Source organism: Ailuropoda melanoleuca, chromosome 15, assembly GCF_002007445.2.
Source record: "Ailuropoda melanoleuca isolate Jingjing chromosome 15, ASM200744v2, whole genome shotgun sequence".
Taxonomy (NCBI): domain Eukaryota; kingdom Metazoa; phylum Chordata; class Mammalia; order Carnivora; family Ursidae; genus Ailuropoda; species Ailuropoda melanoleuca.
Window position 1 is genome coordinate 40,736,951 of NC_048232.1, and position 23,263 is coordinate 40,760,213.

General features: G+C 38.8%; 1 protein-coding gene across 3 annotated transcripts in view; it reads left to right on the forward strand.

Annotated features, from left to right (window-relative positions):
- The first annotated feature begins 20,450 nt into the window (after positions 1-20,450).
- MSRB3 (methionine sulfoxide reductase B3) overlaps positions 20,451-23,263 on the forward strand; it is a 176,128-nt gene continuing 173,315 nt past the window's right edge. Inside the window, exon 1 of one of the 3 annotated variants that reach the window (XM_019800509.2) lies at positions 20,451-20,845. In XM_019800509.2, the coding sequence (XP_019656068.2) occupies positions 20,665-20,845 (181 nt within the window). In that variant the 5' untranslated portion in view covers positions 20,451-20,664. Of the gene's footprint in view, positions 20,846-21,352; positions 21,451-23,263 lie in introns of those variants that run through there. The other 2 variants (XM_011225976.3, XM_011225977.3) reach the window with 2 other exon arrangements.

Below are 23,263 nucleotides of genomic sequence, written 5' to 3' on the forward strand. Positions count from 1 at the left end.
AAGTTGAAGTGGAAATTTTATGATTATCACATTTCTGGCTTGGGCAATTGGTTAGATGGTGGTGATGTTCCCTAAATTATGGGTTACTGGAGGCGGGGGAGATCAAGAGGCCAATCGGAGTGCTAGATAAGATTTCTTGGAATTGTAGCAGTTAATCAAAATAATCCTCTGACTTTTCTAATGTAGAACATTGTTGGAGGAAGGGCAAGATGAAGCCGTTTGAGAATCTCTCCTTTCCAAAAAACAGAATTGTTGACTTACATAATGTTCTGGCATTATCTATGATTCTCTGATACTGATTAGAAATTTTCCTGGTTTGTAAAAAAATGAAATGTTGAGTAGGTCAAGAAACCTGTGATTGTCAAAAGAAAGAACAAACACAAAGGTTGACTTTTAAACAGAACTGTTCGTAAGTGGCTTGCTGTATACCCATTGCTAGAAATTTGCTTGAAACTGTGTATTTATTATACAGCCTTTGTAAACTAGTCAGGTCTTCCAGGCCTGGAACCATTTCTTGGAGACTTCATTTCTGCTTTGATCTGTTGAATTAAGTTAAAATTTTAACTTTTAGTGGGCAGTGTTATTTTTGTATTTTCTAAATGCTGCAATACTCCTTTTACCAAAAACAAAATACAAAAACCAAAAAAACCCCCTAGTAATGAGGAGATTTTAGTGGTTTTTTATTTCCTACCGAATAATAGCCAAGTTTAAGTTGGTATCCAAGGCCCGCTTTTATCTAGACCAGTGCTTGTCCAATAGAAATATAATGTCATGTGTAATTTAAAATTTTATGATGGCCACATTAAAAAAAAGTAAAGAACAGATGAAGTTAACTTTAATACATTTTATTTAACCTTATATATTCAGGATATTACCTCAGCATGTAATTAAAAATTTTATTAATGAGTTATTTTATATGCTTTAAAATCTAGAATATATATTACACTTACAGCTGGGGTAGCCCTGTGTTGTATGAATTACAGTGCTAAAACTTACACAGTTGGTCACCTTATTAACAGCCCATCTCAATTCAGATGCTACATTTTCACTGAAAATACTTGGATCTATATTTAGATTTTATAACCTCTACCGTTGGAAGAAGATTCACATATCCGAGTTCTTCGAAACATACTGAAAAGTTTTCCTATAACTGAATCAGGTATCAGTTTTTAAGTTTACATTAATTCACATTAAAACTTTAATTCTTCAGTCATAGTAGCTGTATTTTCAGTGCTCAGCATCCATGTGTAGCCAGCGTCAACCACAGTGACAGTGCAGGTCTACAGCAACGTGTACCTTTCCAGCCGAATCCCACTTGTCTGCGGCTGGGCTCCAGCTGAACTGCACTGCTTGACTTTCGCGGACATACCTGACTCTTGCTTGATTCCACCTTTACTGGCACAGTTCATATTGTTCCATGAAATATCCTTCATTTCCTGTTTCTATATAACCAAATCTTGCCCATCCTCTAAAATGTTATTCATGTGTTGCTTTCAGGAAGTGTTGTTGATTATTTCTGGCTGAAAGTAATTTCTTCCATGTGCATTTCTGAAATACATGATTTGCACTTCTCTCACTGTTTTAGTACTTCATGTCTTGTATTACAGTGTTTTCAGTCTGCTCTAATTTGGTTTCTGTACTCATCATGCCTCTGAAATTGCTCTTCTGGAGCACCAAAAAACTTCCTTTTGCCAAATTCAAGAGTCATTTCCATAGCTTCATCTTTCTTGAACTCTTAGCATCATCGGACATTGGTGATCATTGCCTCTTTTTTTACTTACACTTTTTTTTTCGTTGTTATAAAATAACTCACACATAAAAGAATATATTGAATATTTTACTTATATTTTGAAGTACACCATCATCTTAAGATACAGAATATTGACTTTGAAGCACTTCTCTGCCTTTGCCTGTTGCTTCGCTCTCCTTCCCAACTCCCAGATAACCATTATTCTGAATTGTGTGTTAATAGTTCTTTGGTTTTCATTACAGTTTTACCATATGTGTCCCTAGATATTATATTGTTTTTACTGCTTTTGACCTCTCTCTGAATAGAATCAAATGTATACTTCACTGACTGTTTTTGTTCACTATGGTTATTGAGATTCATCTGTAGAGATGCAAGTAGCTCTCATTCATTGTCATGGCTGTATAGTATTCTTTATAAAACACACCACAATTTTATCTATTCAAATATCTATGGACGTTGAGATTATTCTCAGTTTGTTACTATTATAAATAGGATAGTTATGAATACTCATTCTTGAACATGTTTCCTGCTGTACATATTCAAGTTTCTCTAGGTCAGTGATACTCAGAACGTGTGGTTCTCTAGTCAGCAGCATCAGTATCAAATGGTAACTTGTTACTCCAAGCAAATTATTGGGCCCCACCTAGACTTACTGATTCAGCAACTTTGGAGTTGGGGCCTACTAATCTGTTTTCACAAACCTTCCAGGGGATCCTGATGCACATTCAAGTTTGAGAACCATGGGTATAAAGGTACCCTTTGTAAAATTAATTTGCATCTCCTGATTACGATTTTTGGCTTCCATATTCTTGAAATACTTTCTTCCTTTTTTTCTGTGACATTTGAGAAATTCTGACAAGGAAATGGTGCCTGGGCCTAAGGTAGTAGACGCTAACAAATACACAGAGAAAGCCTGTTGCGTATATTCCATGGCTAAATTCTCAAGGCTTTGGCAAATCCATAACCTGACACTATTTTCTTTGATGATCAATTAGCCTGCTTAAGGACATTCTGCTCGGCCTTTTTGCTAGCTGCCATCTATTCAATTTACCAACAAGCTTTGTAAACAAGACTTAACTGTTGCTAGATTGTACTTTGCTTCCTCCATTTCCTATGGTGGTGGTTTTTTCTTTTCTTTTCATTTTTTTTTTTTTTTTAAGATTTTGCTTATTTATTTGACAGAGCATAAGCAGGGGGAGTGGCGGACTAGAGAGGGAGAAGCAGATTCCCCTCTGATCAGGGAGCTGGACATCGGACTTGATCCCAGGACCCTGAGACACTGACCTGAGCCGAAGGCAGATGCTTAACCAACTGAGCTACCCAGGTGCCTCTGGGGTTTTTTTTGGGTTTTTTTTTTTTTTTGGTCTTTTTTCTTTGATAGGTTTTTCACTGTCTACCTCATGTGACTAAATTTCCATGCAAGTAACTAAATATCTGTGAGTTACTCTTTTACACACCACAGTCCCATTTTCCCTCCTGCGTGACTTGTTACTCCTGTTCAGTTTCTTCTGCCAGGTCTTCCTCCTTTGCTCACTCTTAATATTGGAGTGCCCTCGGTCTTAGTCTGAGCTCCTCTGCTATCTGTCTAGATGTTTTCTCTGGGTGAGTCAGCCTAATGAATGACTCCCAAATGTCTTTGTCTCCAGCTTGGCTCCTCCCGTAGGTCCAGACGTGTATCTTCAGCTTGCTGAAAAAATCTCCATTTGGATGACTAAAGGTTTGTCAAATTTTGTATACCAAAACGAAGCTCCACTTTTCATGCTTCTTTGCTCCAAACCCATTCTTCCTCTAGTCTTGTCTTTTCTTAGTAATTTACACCACGTATGCCAGTTGCTGATGCCAGAAATCTAGAAGTTACTTTTTCTCTCTTTTCAATTCCTATGTTCAGTTAGTTAATAAGTCCTTTCAGCTCTTCCCTATCTCTATCTATCTATCTATCTATCTATCTATCTATCTATCTATCTATCTATCTATCTGATATCCGACTTATCCATTCTGTTGACACCATCATTATATCTTTCCTGGATTGCTGCAAAAGCCTAAGCTGGTCTCCTTGTTCCCTGCCCAGCTGTAATACATTTTCCCTGTAGGAATCAAAGTTGTCTTCGAAAACATGTATCAGAACATGTCCGTCCCTAAAATATAATCCTCCAGTGGGTCCTAACTGCATTTAGAGGAAAGTCCAGGTTTCTTGTTACAGCCTTCAAGGCCCTATATCAACTGACCTATGCTCATTTCTTCAAATATTTCTCTATCATGCTTCTACTCTGGTTTACTTTCTGTTCCCTGAAACATTTTCCACCTTAGGGCCTTCAAACTCTTCTTACTGGAATGCTGTTTCCTTGGGCCTAGCTCTTGCCATGGGATGACATCCAACTTACCTATTTTTTCTTTTGTTGCTCGTGTTTTGGTGCCTAAGAAAGGATTGCCTAACCCAAGGTGATTTGCTTGTATGTTTTATTCTAAGAATTATATTATTTTTGCTGTTACATTAGATTGTGGTCTATTTTGAGTTAATTTCTATATATTATATGAGATAGGGGTGCAGCTTATTGTGTTATATATGAATATCCATTTGTGATGTCCCAACACCATGTATTGAGAAGACTATTCTTTTACTCATTGAATTACCTTGCCACCCTTGCTGAAAATCAGTTGACAGTAAAAATGAGGGCTTATTTCTGGACTCTAAGCTCTATTGCATTTATTTATTTGTCTGTCCTTATGCCAGTACCACACTGTCTTGATTACTGTAGCTTTGTAGCAAGTTTTGAAATAAAAACTTTTTTTTTCTTTTTCAGGACTGGTAGCTATTCTGGATCCCTTGAATTTCCTATGAATTTTAGGATCAGCTTCAGTTATTGCAAAGAAGCTAGCTGGAATTTTGATGGGATTATGTTGAATCTGTATATTAATGTACAGCACTGGGAGTACTGCCATCTTAACAATATTACGTGTTCCAATACATGAAAATGGGATGTCTTTCCACTTACTTGTCTTGATTTTTTTTCCACAATGTTTTATAGTTTTCAGAATATAAGATTTGTACTTCTTTTAAATTTACTACTAGGTATTTTTTCTTAATGCTATTATATATGAAACTTTAAAAAAATTTTCCCTTTTAGATTGTCCATTCCAAGTGCATAAAATATAATTGATTTTTGTATATTGATCTTGGGTCCTGCCACCTTGTTGAACTTGTTTGTTAGTTCTAACAGATTTTAGTGAATTCCTTAGAATTTCCTATTTTTAAGATCATGTCATCTGCATATATAGTTGTATTTGTTCCTAGTGTTCCCCCCTTTTTTACCTTAGATGCCCCCCCTTTTCCCCAGTTGCCCTGACTATGGTGAATAGAAGTGGCAAGAGCAGATATCCTTGTCTTGTTCCTGATCTTAAAGGAAGAGCATTTAGTCTTTCACCATTAAGTATGATGTTAGCTGTGGGTATGTTGTTTTCATTTATAGTAATCTCAAAATATTTTTTTGGAGAGCCTGGGTGGTTCAGTCAGTTAAGTGTCTAATGCTAACCCATCCCCCTCACCTCCCTCCCCTCTACTAACCATCAGTTTGTTCTCTATAGTTAAGAGTCTGTTTCTTGGTACCCCCCGCCTTTGTTTTGTTTCTTAATTCCACAAGGAGTGAAATCATATGGAATTTGTCTTTCTCTGACTGACTTATTTCGCTTAGCATTATACTCTCTGGCTCCATCCATGTCATTGCAAATAGAAAGATTTCATTATATTTTAAATGTTTGGTAGAATTCACCATTGATGTCATCAGGCCTGGGCCTCATAGGTCAGTTTTTGATTACTAAATCAATGTTTTCACTTGTTATAGGTCTATTCAAATTTTTCCTTTCTTCTGAGGTCAGTTTTAGTAGTTTGTGTCCTTCTAGAAATTTTTACATTTCATTTATTACTTAATTTCTTAGTGTATATATAGTTGTTCATAGCATTCCCTTAAAATCATCTTCATTTCTGTAATGTTAATGGTGATGCCTGTTTTTTACTAATTTTACTCATTTGAGTCTTCTCTCCTTTTTTCTTGGTCAGTCTAGCTACAAATTTGCCAGTTTTGTTGATATTTTCAAAAAATCGACTTTTGATTTTGTTGATGTTGTCTATTATTTTTCTGTTCTCCGTGTCATTAATTTCTAGCCTAGTCTATCATTTCCTTCCTTCTGCTTGTTTTGGATTTATTTTGCTCTTCTTTTTCCAGTGTAGTTTAGGTGGAAGTTTAGGTTATTGATTTGAGATCTTTTTTTTAGTATGGGCATTTACAGCTATAAATTTTCTCCTAAGCACTGCTTTAGCTGCATCCCATAAGTTTTGGTATATTGGGTCTTCATTTTCATTCATCTCAAAGTATTCTAATTTCCTTTTGGTTTCTTTTCTGACCCTTGGTTATTTAGACGTTGGTTGTTTTACTTCCATGTATTATTTCTTTTGGTTACTGATTTCTCATTTCATTCCATGTGATTGGATAACATATTTTGTTTGATTTCAATCCTCTTGAACTTTTTTTTTTAAGATTTATTTATTTTAGAGAGAGAATGTGTGATTGCAAACAGGGGGAGGAGCAGAGGGAGAGAATCCTTAAGCAGGTTCCCCACTGGGTGTGGAGCCCAATGTGGGGCTTAATCCCAAGACCCTGAGATCATGACCTGAGCCAAAATCAAGAGCTGGATGCTTAACTGACTGAGCCACCCAGGCGCCACCCCCGTCCCTGCAAAGTTTTTGAAGCTTATTTTATGGCCTAGTATTTGGTCTATCCTGAAGAATAGGATATACCATGTGAACTTGAGAGGAATATATATTCTGCTGCTAAAAACTAGGTCACCAGTCATCAACAGATAACTCTTGGGGCCTTGGGGCCATGGCTGCCTCCCATACTCGATCCCATCTTGGATTTTCTGCTTTTGCTTTCTTTTTGGCCTCTAAAGATTTCCCTTACATTAATTTACTTAAAAAGATGTTTTTCATGTTTAATCCAATATAAAAGATGTTTTATAATGGGAGGTTTGTTCAGAATGTCTTGTTCTGTTCTGTTGCTAGAAATAAATTCTCACGTTATTCCTTCCTTATTGCCCCCGTCTTTGAAAATCACTTGTTTTCTTTAAGGAAAAGTAATCTGGCTCTTTTGATTGGTACCTTGGTTCAATAGAGATATTGTTTTTTAGATGGTGATTTCATAGATAGGTACACTGATATCACCTGTGAATAAATTCAGCAAGAAATATATAAGACTTATGTGAGGAAACTTTCCTAAAAGATCAAGGAAAAATAAATGGAGGTATATGTCATTTTTCTTCATAGAAAGACTAAATATAGCAGACTACCTAATTCTTCCTAAATTGATAAAGAGTTTTAATGAATTCCAATAAAGATTTCAATAGATTTAAATTAATTTCTAGGGATTTTACATGAATTTCTATGATATCAGCTGGATGGATGAACAAGAAAGAGTAAGTTTTTAAAATTAAAATATGATTGAAAAAGAGAGAATAACCCTATCAGATATTAAAGCAAATTAAATCTGTGTTAACACTGTTACACAAATATATAAGCAGACAATAAATACCTTGAAACAGATAATTATTGAGTATAACCAATACCAGAGGGTCACTTGAATTAAAGGGACAAATTTTCATAATAAATAGTTTTACTAGAACTTTGACTTGAAATTTTTTGCTAAAATTATAAAAATTAACTTATTTTCTATGTAATGAAGTTAAATATTTTAACTCTTAGAAATAATTTTTTGGCATTTTTGACAAAATTACTTGAAACGTGAAATGATAATTTTCACTTCATGTTTGATTTCTACTCCTTAATTGAATCATTTTACAAAAATATCGTAGACTTCATTTTTGTAAGGGTTTCTCTCTCATCAGGTCATTTTTAAATACACTTCTTGTGTCGTTGCTCTTTTGGTCTTAACTTCTGCCCTTTAATTGCTAACTGCACTGACACATTCTGTAGCTATGTTCATGATTTGGATAGTTCTCCATCATGTTTATCAACCTCATGAAATCCTACGTATTTTGTGAGATTTGCTAGTTCACTTTGTAATGGATTTTCATGGCACTGGCACTGTATTTTAGGATGACAGTCAGCAAGACACTGGCAAATACAGGCGTGAACATAGATGATACTGTGAAGCAGAGAAAGATATTAGAGGAGGCCCAGTCTTTTTCTAAGAGTATTTTATATTATGATTCAACACCAATAACAGATTACATGGTCAATAAGTACTTGAATTATAAGGGCACTTTGGTATATAAAAAGTCAGTGTATGATAAAGGTGGCTTTTTTTAAAAAAATTTTTTTGAGGTGACTTTAAATATGAGCAGGGAAAGTGGATCATTCTCTGAAAGTTAAAAAAAAATTAAGAGGAAAAGTTAAAGCCATAATGTAGCTAATGCCAGGGCCTTTGGCTCCTGCAACTATGTCTCCTTTGAAGAGGCACAGACCTTGGCTTGTAGTAACTTAGAAGATTTTAATGACCAGATATTTCCACATTGTGGGAGTCACTCAGTTTCCTTAGACTAACTTGGCTGAGAGAGGATATCTTTCACAAAGATTTCATATGTCCCGATAACACAACAAGTGTTGAGTTGTCTTCTTGAAGTTCAGTATCTGCTCCATATCTTGTCAAGGTCCAGGACAAAAGGGCAGGAGAATGGTTTCCTGATGCTTGTTTTGTTCAGTCATAGTTGGGCTTCTCTACATCATTACTGGGCATCTGTTTTCTAGAACCCTAGCAACATATCAGTGGAGAAGGGAATTTTACCAGAGGAACGTTAAGTAGCAGAGCTGTTCTGAAACAGACCTTCTCAAGTGGTATGCCACAAATGGGTTCCAGATGTGCTAATGTGCTCTTACAGAGGTGGAGCTCAAGGCCTCCTTAACTCTGGCAGCTGTTATGGAAGCCTCTTCTGTTTAACCGTGCACTGTACAATGATTTTCCTTTTCTTTCTGTGCCATGAATACAAGTTTGGGGAGCACTGTTCTAAGCAATTAGCTGCAAACAATGGGAACATGAATAATATCATTATGCAAAGAGTCATTTGATTTAGGGAAGAAAATAGCAGATTGTAGCAGAGAATGGATGAAGGGGCAGGTTAGACTTTTTCCTGAATCTCTGAATTCACTCCAGTTCTATTTTCACATTAGACTGTATCATCAGTTTACATTAGTATCAGCCTTTTGCAGTTTTTACCTGTTCCTGGTCATTTACACATACCCAGATAAATTCCAGGAGGAATAAAGAGTTGAGAAATAGTCATAAAATAGCCAAAAGAAAAATCAGAGGAAAACATTTGATACAGGGTTTAGCACAGAAACAATGAAATCAGAAAAAAAATGCTACATGTGGTTGTATTAGAACAAAAATGATCAGTACCTCTAAAAATTATGAGAACAAATTTACGAACAAGCCAATGGAAAGGTATTAGCAGTAACTGCATATATGATCTGCAATAATATTCTACAAATAAAAATCATTCTAACCTAAAAGACTAACATTCCAATAGAAAATAGCCAAGTGACCTCAGGAGATGATCCACAAATGAAGAGCTGCCAATGACCAATAAATATATGAAACATTCAGCCATAGATGTAAATGCAGAGTAATTAACAATTGAGAAAGTTACATAAGAAATTTGACAAAGTTTATTTTAGTTTAGGGGAAATAGGCCCCTTATATAAATGCTGGTAGTTGTGTAAAGTGATGAGCATTTTTATAGGTCAATTTGGCAATACATTTTAAAAATGTTTTAATCCTCATACCCTTTGACCTTATGTTTTAATTTAGGAGTTTATTCTGAAGAAATGATCAAAAGTGACATGAAGAGATATGAAAATGATATTCATTACAATTTTATACTATGATAAAAATGAGAAGCAATTCTACAAAAATGAGAATAATGGATTATGGATTATCATGATGGAATCATGGTCAATCATTAATGTTTTTGGAGAATAAGGTATGGAAAATATTTGCTGCTTACATTGCATGTACATTATTTCAAATGTACTATATTTCATCTCATATACTCTTAATTGGAAGAGGCATCATTTTCTCTGGCACTAAGAAAGAAAACAACAACAAAAATAACACCCAAGATAGGAATTCTGATAAAAGACTCTGGCATAAAGCTAGGTAGAGTCAGGATAAATGAGAACTAGACTTGTCTCTGGAAAGGGACAGCAAAGAAACCAGTTGGTCCTCATTCAGAGTGTGGTTCCAATTCCTACCACCAACCACCATGATCCAGAAAGCTTCAGGCAAAGAGAAAATATAGTGTTCACTGCTGGTAGTTCCCCCAGGTAGAAGCAAACATAAGTCCCCTGGCAGAAATTGGACTTCATGCAGATAGACAACAATTTTTTTTCTTTTGTAACTTTGTCAGTGATTTTTTAAAGACCCTGTTGATTCTAAAACGAATTTCTATATTAGAATTGTGAGAAATGAAAAATTGTATCTAGAGTGAAAGGAGTATACTATATACATGCAATTGGAAGGAAATACTCTGAAATTTAGCAGTGAAGTCCAATCTGTTGGATTACATATGTATTTTACAAAACTTCTCCATGAACGTCTATTACATATATTTAAATGTTTACCTTAATTAGGATGCCCATAATTATTTTTAGTCCATTTTCTTAATTTGATCTCCTCTGTTAGTATATTTTGAATCATTACCAACCTTTGGCAGTGAAGCTCGGGCATTTTAGACTTTTTATAATTTCAGCACTTTGGAAAAGAGCTATGTTTATTTTGGCTGCAGACCTTTGGGTTGTTACTGTTAGGAGGTGTATGAAAAGTCTTCCAAAACACTGGATCCCTGCATTGAAAGAGGAAAAAAAAAAAAAAGGCGCATTTAAGAGTACAGTCTCTGGAATGAGACCCATCCTCAAATTTCAGCTTTGACACATACTAGTTGTATGACTTTAGGCAAGTTATTTAAGTAGTCTAATACTCAGTTTCCTCATTTTTAAAAATGATAATTGTATAGTTGAGAGAATGAAATGAAATAATGTAAAATGCCCATCGTATAATATCATTTCTAAATCAAGGTCTGTGGGACCAACTGCTTGAAAATGTGATTTATTTTTAACATCCCTTTTCTCTTCTTCATTGTAGTCACTCTTAAAAATGATCATGCGTAAGACAGACTTTGAAAAATTTATAATCTCTTCAGTGCTTCCCCTTTTAAATGACATATTCTCTATCCCAGCAAGTAGAAAAAAGGGGTGCACTCCTGATAGCATAACCTTGATACAGAAAGGGAAAATTTATAGGCCAGTCTCATTGAACAAAGATGCAAAAATCCCCAAACTAAAGTGGCCAGCAAACCAAATCCTGCAACACACAAGTAAGAATTATAGATCATGACCATGTTGGATTTATTCCAGGAATGCAGGACTGGTTTCACATTAGACATAATTTGTCACATTAACAGAATAAATGAAATAAATATGATCATCTCATTTAGATGCAGTAAAACATCTAATCAAATTCAACATCCATATACCTTTTCATAAAGAATTAATTCTTAGCAGACTAGAAGGGAACTTAAATCTCATAAAAAGATTTACCAAAAACCTAAAATAAACATGTCAATGGTAAATTCTCTGGTATGTCCCTATTGGGTACAGTTTTGAAACCTATGTTTTGACTTCTTCCTTTATTTCTAAAGCATGTTATTGTTGTTCTTCACTATTAACTATTTTTGTTCTTTTGAAACTAATATATTCTCCCATTTTATCTTACTTTGAATTGACATACCTTGTTAGTCTTTCATTTTTCCTAAATTATGCATTTTATTGTTAGTTTTTCCCAGCTATTGTGTCCCAGAATTCTTCCTTTTTATGCTCAGTGCTTCTGCTTTAAAAAGACAGAAAATCTTAATGTAAATTTATTTTTCTCAATGTGAACAACATCGAGATTGAGATCTCAGCTATGACAGTGTTCTAGAGTTATCATTGGAACTACGGTCCAACTACGGTCATTAGAGTGGTGTCAGCGCCTGACTGGAATGGACCAGTTGTATTTCACCAATGATCGTCTACGATCAGTGCTGTGTTATTAAAATGTTCCTTACTGTGACACTAAACACAGAGGCTGGTATAATCTTTTAACTTAGGAGTCTTAGAAGTTAATTTTATGCAGTATACATCAGGTAACAATGAGGCTCTGTCGTATGGTGTACATCCTTGGAAGATACCAAGAGCAGCAGATTTAAGTGAAGAGCAGGTAGTGAATGAGGAGGAGAGACTGCTTCTGTGAGCAGTCCTGTGGGCTGAATCTTCTCACATTCGAAGAACTGGCATGAGCCTTGTATGTACACTCATCCTGTTATTCATCATTGTAAATTATACATGGTTTCACATTTAAATAAAACCACGTTTTCAAAATTACAATGTGTCGTATCTCAATAATAGTCTAATTATATACAAAATTATGATTTTCATTGTCCATTATGCTTTAATAACATGGAAAAAGTCAAAATCACTTTTCTTGGTTTTTTTCCAGGGCAGCAGAATATACTTAAAATACTATTTTGTTATAAGACAGAGCCTTATCATATTTGGAGATTGGGGGAATAAATATTGTCCCATGTAACTGAAATGTTGAGAGAAGTATGCTATTTTCATTATGTTCAAAAAATATATGTACTTATAATACAGTATATCCTATTCTAGTATTAGATTGGTACAGAAAATTCCTGTTTACCTGGAGTAATTTTTAAAGATATGTCTTAATGAATTTAGTTATTTCAGTTACCTAAAAGTTACAATCTGATTTTAAAATAACCAATTTTCAAAGAATACAATAAAATATTCACAGTGCTAAAACTCTGGGGAGCTTAATTTAATCATTGATGACTCAGGAAGCAAGTCAGAGTCTTGCAATGCTTCATTTAATAATGAACCTCACTTAATATAGGGTAAAGTGAAAATTCTAGTTATTTGAATTTCCTATTTGGATTATGAGTAAACATATATTTTGTAAAGGTCACGAAAACTGTGTTATATGTGCACTTGTGTATTTTCCTATAATCCTGTCTACCCCTGTTACGGGCTTTTTAGAAAAGAGAGGTTGAAACTTACTGTCCTCGATTGGAAAGTAGACATGAAAAATTACTCTGATTACTTAAAACTGAATTTCTCAAAGAAGGATAAGTGGACCACCTCTCTTAGAATCATCTGGTGTACTTGTTAGGAATGCAGATTCCTGAATCCTTCGCCAAACCTGCTGAATCATTGTATCTGGAAAAGAGCCCAGGATAGTAACAGGCTCTTCAGGTAATTCTGACAAAAATTTGAGACTTGTTGCCAGATGGCTTCTGGATCTGAGATCTCAACCTAGGGTAGGCAGCACCAAAATAATTCCTCCCATGGATGTTGCTACAGGAAAAAAGTGACAAAAATTGAAATGGGTGTACTTCCCACAGAGTATGAGAACAGGAAATAATATGTTCTGCCGTCAGGCCAAAGGAATTTTAGAGGCAAAGCTGGAAATAGTTCAGAGCTGTTTCATTCATATTTACAACATCATTGCTTACTTAAGTTATAGATTTCTTGATGTGTTTTTCTTTATTGATGTGAAGTAACATAAAGTTAGCTGAGCATCATTTCATTCATTTGGAAAATGTTTTTATTGTTTTAATGCTTTGCTTTTACTCCAAGCACTCTGTAAATGTCTCTTTGGGGTTTCTTTCCACTGAATATTTTGAGTTTTCAGAGCTTTGGTTGTGATAGAATTACATATTTTCATTAATGCAAGCCAATTTTACTTCTAGTTGTAACTGTCTGTTACTACTGGGAGCAGAATATAATAGTTTTTAGAAGGAACTTTTTCTTTTTTTCATTTTATGCCACTGTGGAAAGATACGTGGATGATAGTTTTATTTGGTCCATTTGTTTTTCCTATGAGAGTTGAAACGTATAAATTAACGACCTCCCTTCCTCCCCCTTCAACAATACCCTTTCCATCCTCCCACCCCGATGTGAAGGGTCAGTCAGTCAACAGCATTTATTTATTAAGCACTCATAACACTATGGGAAGTCCCAAAAGAAGACTGTAGTCTCCTTTTCAATATTCTATTACTGTTGAGAATTCAGTCAGTATCCAAGTCTTGCTCCATAGCTCTCCTACCCCAAAGTTTGCAATACTCACTTTTGCTCAAGGGCAGCTTTCACTAAGCCACAGGTCAATCATGAAGACTTGCCTTACTTTTCTCTCCACCTGCCTTTTCCAAAGTGCTCCCCAGCCCTGTGTGCTGTGGGCTTTCTGGTTTTACTGTGGGCTGTTCTTGAAATACTGCTGATCATTAGTTCTGAATCCTAGTCTGTCCCTATGTTTACAAGAGGAATGGGTTGAAACCAGACTGCTTTCTCCTCGCTATCTTGACCTTTTAGCCTCCACAAATGAGACACCAGCACCTGGGAAAGATAATTTCAGACAGAATCTCAAAGTAGGAGAGATACGGGTTAAAGCTTTTGCAGCACTACTTTGGATTTTCACTTGCATCACCCATGGGATGATAAGATTTAAGGGCTGGAAGCTTTTTGACCCAGAAAGTCACCCGCCTGAATGCTCCTGCCCGCCCTGCTTTCGGGTTTACATTACCACCTCAAAAAGATTTCCTTCTTTGAATCCTTCAACTGCCCTCATTCCTTCACTGAAAGGGACGTTCTTGTCTGAGCCTTTCTTCCTTCCCTCTGATACCATACACTGTGCAGTAGGGAAGGCCACCTTTGGGCTGCATAGAGAAAAACCTACCTGCCTAGTCTCATACGTGTCTGCGCATGTGTATGCACATATGTAGGTGGGGGGTGATAGACAAACTGACTATGGTCCTCCAATTCATGTTTCTTTTTTTTTTTTTTTTTAAGATTTTATTTATTTGAGAGGAGAGAGCGCTCGTGCAAGCATGAGTGGGGGGGGGCAAAAGAAGAGGGAGAAGCAGACATTTGGTTCGCAATCTTGTGGGCCCTTCCAAGTATATTTTCAGTTTGATCACTTTTCGCCACCTCCACTGCTTCCCTACCCCAAATCACAATTTTCTCTCACCTGGATTACTTCAAGAACCTCCTAACTGGTCTCCCCTTCTGTCCCTGCCCTCCTTAACAGAGCAACCAAAGAAAGTTCTCCGTGAAAATGTAAATCAGATCATGTTGCTCTTCTGTGGAAAGCCTATTATAGCTTCCCATCTCACTACAAAGGAAGCCAGTCCTTATAAATGACCCATAAGACCGTACGTGATTGCCTCTCATGATTGCCTCTCAGGCCACAACCTTTGATGCTCCCTCCACAGCCCCTTTTCACCCTCTTCTCCCCATGCCAGCCTCCTAGGTGGTCTTCCTACAGGGTGGGTCTGACTCTACAATGGGTGTTTCCTCCTTGCTTGCTTCTTCTCTCCAGCATGAGCATGGCTTCCTTCTTCCTTGTATGTCTTTAATGTTACTTTTCCAACACTTTTAGCAACCTTCCCTGCCTTATTTCTCTTGTTAGCAGTTATCACTTTCACATACTAAGCATCTTACCAGTTTACCTTATTGTCTATCCAGCTCATAGTAAGCATTAAGTAAATATTTGTGGAATGAATGGGAGCAAAGATGATTTTCCTGTGTTGAAGATATTTAAAAAATTTCATTGTGTATTTTGGTGGCAAATCTAAAAGTGGTTTTCACGAAGTAGTTTGAGTAATGATTCATAAGTGTGTGTAGCCTTCTAATATGATTACTTTGAGGAAGTGAAGACTTAAAAACATTTGAAAGCATTTATTATTACTAAACCTGGATATAAATATAAAAAGTATTTGAAGAAAACATGCGTTGAAAGAATTAGCTAAATCTGGGGCGCCTGGGTAGCGCAGTCGTTAAGCTTCTGCCTTCGGCTCAGGGCGTGATCCCGGTGATTCGGCATCGAGTCCCACATCGGGCTCCTCCGCTGGGAACCTGCTTCTTCCTCTCCCACTCCCCCTGCTTGTGTTCCCTCTCTCGCTGGCTGTCTCTCTGTCACATAAATAAAATCTTTAAATAAAAAAAAAAGAATTGACTAAATCTGAATAGACTTCCTTAAGAGGTGATTATGAATACAAATGTAGGACTCTGAGCTGTGAAGAGAAACCATGAGTCATTTCAGACAGGAAATCATATCAGATAAAGCTTAAAGGCAAAGAGTGACTGTGGTGATTGAAGTTGGTAAGTGATGATAAAAGTTAGTATTATATTGATATTTTTTAAGGACTTACCATTAGCTAGCATGGGACTAAGCGCTAAGCATCATGAGTGGTAGGTATCTTTATTTTTTCATTCTACAGAGAAGGAAGAATATCAAAACTTAGAGTAATTAAGTACCTTGCCTATTGTCCCATGAGTTTTAATGGTGGAGGCCATGCTTGAATTTAGATCTGTCTGATGCCAAAGCCCAGGTCCCTCACAAGTGAGTGGAACTTATCTGATTTTGAGATTAGGTTCTAATGGCAGCTCTCAGGGTGTCATTTAGGCAGAGGTAAGACTACTGCAGAAAATCCTGTAGGGAGGCACCATTTTGGAAAGCAACATAGCATTTCCCAGAAAGCCCAACACAGCCAGGGTTGCACACTGAAGCAAGGGGCATGCTTCCACCAGTATAAAAGTTCTCAGCTCGGGTGAGTCACACCATTCTATTTCCCAGGGGAGGAAAGCAGAATTTAGGGAGTTTGGATTGAGTGTAGTTTGGAAAAACTTTCTCCTGGAGAGTCTATTACATCCCCTACAAGGAAATTCCCTTACTCTCTGACCAACCATTATTGGTTTAAAATAATGGTGCTTGAGGGGCGCCTGGGTGGCACAGCGGCTAAGCGTCTGCCTTCGGCTCAGGGCGTGATCCCTGCGTTATGGGATCGAGCCCCACATCGGGCTCCTCTGCTATGAGCCTGCTTCTTCCTCTCCCACTCCCCCTGCTTATGTTCCCTCTTTCGCTGGCTGTCTCTATCTCTTCAAATAAATAAATAAAATCTTTAAAAAAAATAAAAAAATAATGGTGCTTGATAAATGTTCACTGAATTTAAGTACTAATTTAGGGTTTCTCACCCTGACTGGGGGCTTTCGAGTACGATCTAGTCCTGATCCATTCTCCTGTTTGCAGTTCTTGGCGTCCACCCAGTGGTTCCTTGGGGTATGTAGAGTAGACACTGCCCCAAAGCTTTGTGTAGCGGCTGAGATCTTATTGAAGAGCTGAGCACAGATGCTGGAGAGATTACGGCTTGAAAGCCTGTCCTGCTTACAGCCTCCTTTTAAAAGAGGTTGCCCCAACCACAGCCCCCTAAGAAGGTAGCAACACAGTCTGTTTCTTCAGCATTGGTGCTGTTGTATAGCATGTTAGCCTTACATACTAGTCACAGCTGGAGTAGGAGAGGACACCTGGCTCAGAGGTAACCAATCTGTGGGCTGCCCAGTGGCTTCTGAAATTGCCTCAAGTAAGAACTTTCCCCTAAAAGGACAATGGCGATAGAATCAGATTCTCCCCTCTGGGGCATCTGATCATGAACTGTAGACAGAGAACTGGCAGCAAGTGGAAAGAGCTATGGTTGTGCAACTTGAATTATGGAGGAGTTGGGGCAGTGGTATGCTAGGGCTGGCTCTCACAGGCCCGAGAGCTGGTTGCGTGCAGCTCTTCCCCACTCCGCCTCAGGTTGGTGGGAGTATCGACACCACATCAATTGGTTTTTGTTACAATTGAGGTCTCCCTCCTCCAGATGTGGTTGTTAAAATTTTACTGGCACACCACTGGGTGGGGGAGGGGATGGTATATAGGGAGCAGGAGAAGCGGTTACCTCTTCTTGGTCCTTTGTCTTAAAAACAAACAATGTTTAAGGTAATGATTAAGATAGTAACATTATAATAAAAAGACATTAGAGAAAACATTGTGAAATATGTGATTTAAATATCAGTGGTTAAATTACAAAGCTCATAGGAATGTGGTCAGAGGGTAGTACCTTTCCTGTTCCTGGTACTTATCAAAGGCACAACCTCCACCTCCCAGGCCCACAAAGGATGACCTGACAAGCCAGTTAAGTCTCTGGTCTTATTTCCACATGTATTCTTTACCCCTATTACTTGAGGTAACTTGAGTGCAAACCAGTTACTTAAAACCACAAGAGCCCAGTGAATACAGTTTTTGAGTTCTTTTTTTTTTTTTAATGTAGGGAAAATGGGACAGATTTGTACAGTAAAAAGAGTATATATGATTTTGGAATGAAGTTTGATTTCCAATACTCCTTCACCCCTTCCTGGTAACATAATTTATCTATGCCTTAGTCTCCTTAGCTGTAGAGTAAGGATAAAGGATAGTAAGTTCAGAGATATTTGTAAGGATTAATGAAGTACCATGTGTAAAAATTCTAGCACAGTGTCTGGCACTTGTTATGCACTCAAGTAACTTTAGCTCTTTTCTCCTCTCTTTAACATGCTTATTGAAGCCTTGAAAACATCTGGTGGATGGGGTGCCTGGGTGGCTGGATCAGTGGAGGGGCCCACTCTTAGTTTCTGCTGCAGTCATGATCTCTAGGTCATGGGATCGATGGGGCATGCCCTCAGGCTCCACGCTCAGTGCAGAGTCTGGTGTTCCTCTCCCTCTACTCCTCCCCCGTCAAATAAATAGTCCTAAAACAAAAACAAAAACCCAAACAAAAACCAGCTGCTGGTTTTGCTGTCAGGTCAGCAGAATCGATACAATTACTTAACTCTCCACTTATATTAATACGAATTAGGTTGTAGGATAATGCGTTGTTTATAATTTTATGTTTTTGTATATAACGTCAACTAAAATTTAAATACAGCTCTAATTATTACGATCCTTTGGAACAAGCTTTTCTCTACACTTAGCTCATAGCTGCTATATATCAGTTCACAAATTACTGTGTTCACTTCCTTTTGTTTTTAAACAACCTGTTAGACTATGGGCAAAGAACTATGTTAGATGTTGTAAGGAAATTAAGGAAAACAGAGCTTGGGGTGCCTGGGTGGCTCAGTCAGTTCAGCGTCCAACTCTTGGTTTTGGCTCAGGTCATGATCTCAGGGTCCTGGGATAGAAACCTGCGTTGGGCTGCAAGCTCAGTGGTGAGTTGGCTTGAGATTCTCTCTCTCTCTCTCCCTCTCCCCCTCCTCCTGGCTCGAGTGCTCTGTCTCTCAAATAAAAATAAATAAATCTTAAAAAGAAAAGGAAAAACAGATGCTTATGTAATACCCAGTTAAATATACAAAAAAAGAGAAAAGGGAGTGAATATTCAATTGTTTTCCTGAGTATTCCCCTCCCACTGCCCAGCTTCTAGGTACCTAAATTGAATAATACCATGTGTCTTTTTTTTTTTTTTTTAAGATTTTATTTATTTATTTGACAGAGACAGCCAACCAGCAAGAGAGGGAACAGAAGCAGGGGGAGTGGGAGAGGAAGAAGCAGGCTCATAGCGGAGGAGCCTGATGTGGGACTCGATCCTAGAATGCCGGGATCATGCTCTGAGCCAAAGGCAGACGCTTAACAACTGCGCCACCCAGGCGCCCCATACCATGTGTCTTTTAAATCCCTTATCTACTGTATTACAGTTTATTTACCCTTAGTTTACTTAGGTCATCTGCCCTTAGCCCCGTTATCACTGCTAGTATGTTAAGGGTGAAATCTGCCCAGTCGCCAGGAGTAATTCATGGGTTGTGGTGTTTCTCAGTACCAGATGATTTAAGGGGAGCTACTTGCAAATGGAGTGGTTTTTGGCATATGGGCCTTAATAATTTGCTAGAATTAAATCTGTTTTGAAGTTTCTGATTTTCAAATCAGCATTTTCAAACAAGTAGTGTGATGTACAAATCACCACACTTTAGTTCATATTAGAATAATCCATGCTCTAAATCTGTTTGGCATTTATCCCTTAAGAATTTTGCATCAATAAATCATTTTTGTAGCATCTTAAAATATTCCTAAGTAATTATATAACATCTTGCATCTCCAGGGCCTGTCGTGTTAGTGTGAATTAAAAAATAATAAATTATAGTAATGAAGACGTAATTACGTTGTCTTGAAAAGCTAAGGGTCATTTGGACTTGATTACTGGAGGAGTTATCAGTGCCAAAGAAAAGGCAGGGAACTAGCGGCTTGGGCCTGTAATTAAACATCTGGGACTGACATTTTGGCCATCAGCGGTAGCACCTTTTGAATAAATCTCAACCTTGCCTTTTAGACAAGCTACAACAAATACAAAACTAGTGTAAGGGGAGGAACAGAGGTTGGTGGTGGAAAGAACAACTGGTCTCAACATCAGCACTTAACTATTAGGAAAACCGTTGTCACGCAGCCTGTCTCAAGTCCCCTGGAACGCAGGAGGGTGGTTTTGTGTCTTCTAATGCCTGTTCGTTGTGTATTGGGTGGCTCACCTGAATGTGCAGAACTGGCGGCGCCGCTCCAGCCTCACCCTCCCACACTTAACAGAAGTATTCGCCAGATCTTTGTATCCTCTCACGAGCAAAGCTCTCAAGTGGTTAGGGGCAGCGCGGGAGTCTCTCTAAACCCCTTAGGCATCTTCTCTCGGGTCCTTGGCTCGCCGTCTCCGGGCTCCTGGTGGTTCTTTCTCTCTTTTCTACCCGGGTCAGGGGTCTCAGGTGGGACCTGGGTGGGTCGGCTCTGCTCCTGGGCCTCAGCCCTGGACAGGGATGATCCCCGGCAGAGATATCCCACCTGCTCGCGCTCGCGGCCCGCAGCCTCGCGGCGGCTGTGCAGGAAGAAGATTCGGAGGAGGAGGGAGTTGGCGGCCGCCGAGGTCGGGCAGCGGGCCCCGTCCGCGGCGGGCGCGCTCCGCGGTCCTCCCTCGCTCGTCTCCCATGCTCATATTTGGACTCGGCTGCCCGTGCCCAGGAATTTCCCGTCATGCCTCCCGCCGCCCCGTCCGTCGCCCGGAGCCTGGGAGGGAGGGAGGGAGGGAGGCTCGGACGGCGGCGGCGGCTCCCTAACCCTTCCATGAGCCCGCGGCGGACCCTCCCGCGCCCCCTCTCGCTCTGCCTCTGCCTCTGGCTCGCCACGGTCGTGGCGCGGGGAGACGCGCAGTCAGGTAAGTTTAGGCTTCCTCCCCGCCTCGCCTCCCCTCCCCTCTCAAACCCCAACCCTGCCGAGTTGAGGTGTGACCCAGACCCCGGATCCCCTCTGAGCGCCGGCTGCGCCCCCTTCAGCCTCCTGCGGGGACGCCCCCTTCCTTTCCCGAGCCGGGGAGGGGCGCTGAAGGGGAGCGTCCCGCGCGGGCGGTGGGGGGCGGACGGAAGGAGGTCAGGCTGGCTTCGCCCCCGCCTACGGGAGGCGTCTGGCCGCCTCGCTGACACCTTATCCCGTCCCCGGAGCGAACCTGAGCCGGAGGGACGCTCTCGCCCGACGCGGGGCCCCGGGGAGGGGCTTGGCGGGGCAGCCCGCAGGAGGCGGGGGAGGGCCGCCGCGCCGGCTTCGGGAGGGCGCGGGACAGGCAGCGGGGGCCCCCGCCGAAGTGCCCGCTCGGATAACGGGCCGGGGTGCGTGGGAATGCGCCGGCCAGGCCCGCGCCTCCCCGCGCGTCCNGCACGGTCGCGCGTCCGCCGCGTCGTCCGCGCGGGGGGCTGAGGCTCAGGCTCCCGCGGGCCCCGCTGGTATTTAATAGGCCAAAACCGAACAAAACCCCGAGTTTGCCAGGTACCAGTTTTGTTTTGTCTTTGAGCGGAAAAAAGCACCCGTGTCTGTTTTTTAAGTTTTACACTGGACTATTTAAAGTCAAACTATGTGAACGGAAGATACCATTCCTGCCTTCCTTGGTTTAGGACTATAATTATGGTAATTCTGAAGTCTTAAGAGGATGAGTTTTAAAGATCACTTTCTTTAAATCATGTGGAAAATATCAGGGAAGATTTTTTTAATAAGGTTATAATAAAAAGTAATTATTTGAAATTACAAATGTTAGAGTTTAAGGTAAATGTGAAATTGCATGAACTTTGACATTTGTGATGAGTATCTAACTTACTAATCATCGGAGCTTCTCAGTTCTTAATTTTTTTCTGGAATGGAAATTATACTTCCTCAGTTGAGATTAGGAAATTTTAGTTTGTTTTTGTTTTTGCCACTAGTAGATTGAACTGTCAGCATAAGATGTGGTTCGCAATTGGGACTTACAAATTAGTTGAAAGCTGATTCTGTTAAGCATAGATTATATTCAGAACTCATATTTCCGTTTGCATCATTGGTGGCAAAACAGATTTTAAAAGATAGTTGGTCTATAAAAAAATCTCCAGGAGGCATGTAACATAAAATCGCCAATTTAGATTAATGGGAGATTTTTTAAATGTTTAACTTAGTAAATGTGCAGTTTATAAATATTAATTTAAGTAATGATCTCAATTTCATGTTTGCTTCTGACTAGAACTGTTTTTCAGAAAGACCTACTTTTTATGGATTCATATTTTAGGAGTAACTTTAATAGTACTTCTTGAGAAATACAGAGGTTCTGACTGCATATTTTATTATTGGTCTTCTAGAAAATACTGCTGCACAATAAAGAGTGGATTGTACTGCCAGGGAATATATACATATTTTTTTTTTTCCTCAGTGATATGTTGACTTACCTAATACTTGTGGTAAAGCAGCCCTTGAAGACCAAAATCCGCTGTACTGTGGCCCCTTGCCAGCAATTTTGAACACCAAGTTTATATTTGGATCATTTAAACATTCATTCTTTTAATTTTGGTCCTAGCTGACATATAAGTCTAATTTCTGATGACTTTTATTAGGGCCTTATGTGAACCTCTGGAATTTTTTTATATTAAAATACATAGTTCTCTGCCATATAGAATTTTGTCACAGTGCCTAAACTGCCTATCTGCCAAGGTTGCAAGCATACAGCATCATTTATGTTTTGAATCAACTCACAGTTTTTTGGTTTTTAAAGGTGCTTATTCTAATATCTTAACTAAAATGTTAACACATTACATAAGAAATCTTTACTATTTTGCTAAACTCAAGTAACAAGAATATCCCAAAAAGGAACCTAACAGTAGTTTCATAGATTTTTTTCCTACATTTTCTAACACATTTATCCTTTTTAAGTTAAAAATAAAATTTCAACCATTAAAGAGGAGCTTTAGGAAATAATGCTTTTTTCGTTCTATTATCTGGTCACAGTTCTTTGATTTTATCTCGCCTGTGTTACGTATTATAGTTGGGGATTTGGTTGATGAATTTGGTTCAGATGTTTAGCTTCCTTCTCTGTAAGGTGATGAAGTTGGACATAGACTCCATGTCCCTTCGAACTCCAGGATGCTGTAATATTGTTTTTGTTGATATAATCCTGCAGAGCTACCCACACTACGTTGATTCAAACTTCTGATTGTCAACTCTGACTTGTTATACATGTTAAACTGGTCTACTTGTGGCCAGATCTGATTAGTGTGGATCCAGCTTGTGGAACATCTTGATATCTGGCACACGTACACAGATACACACACGTTGACAGAGT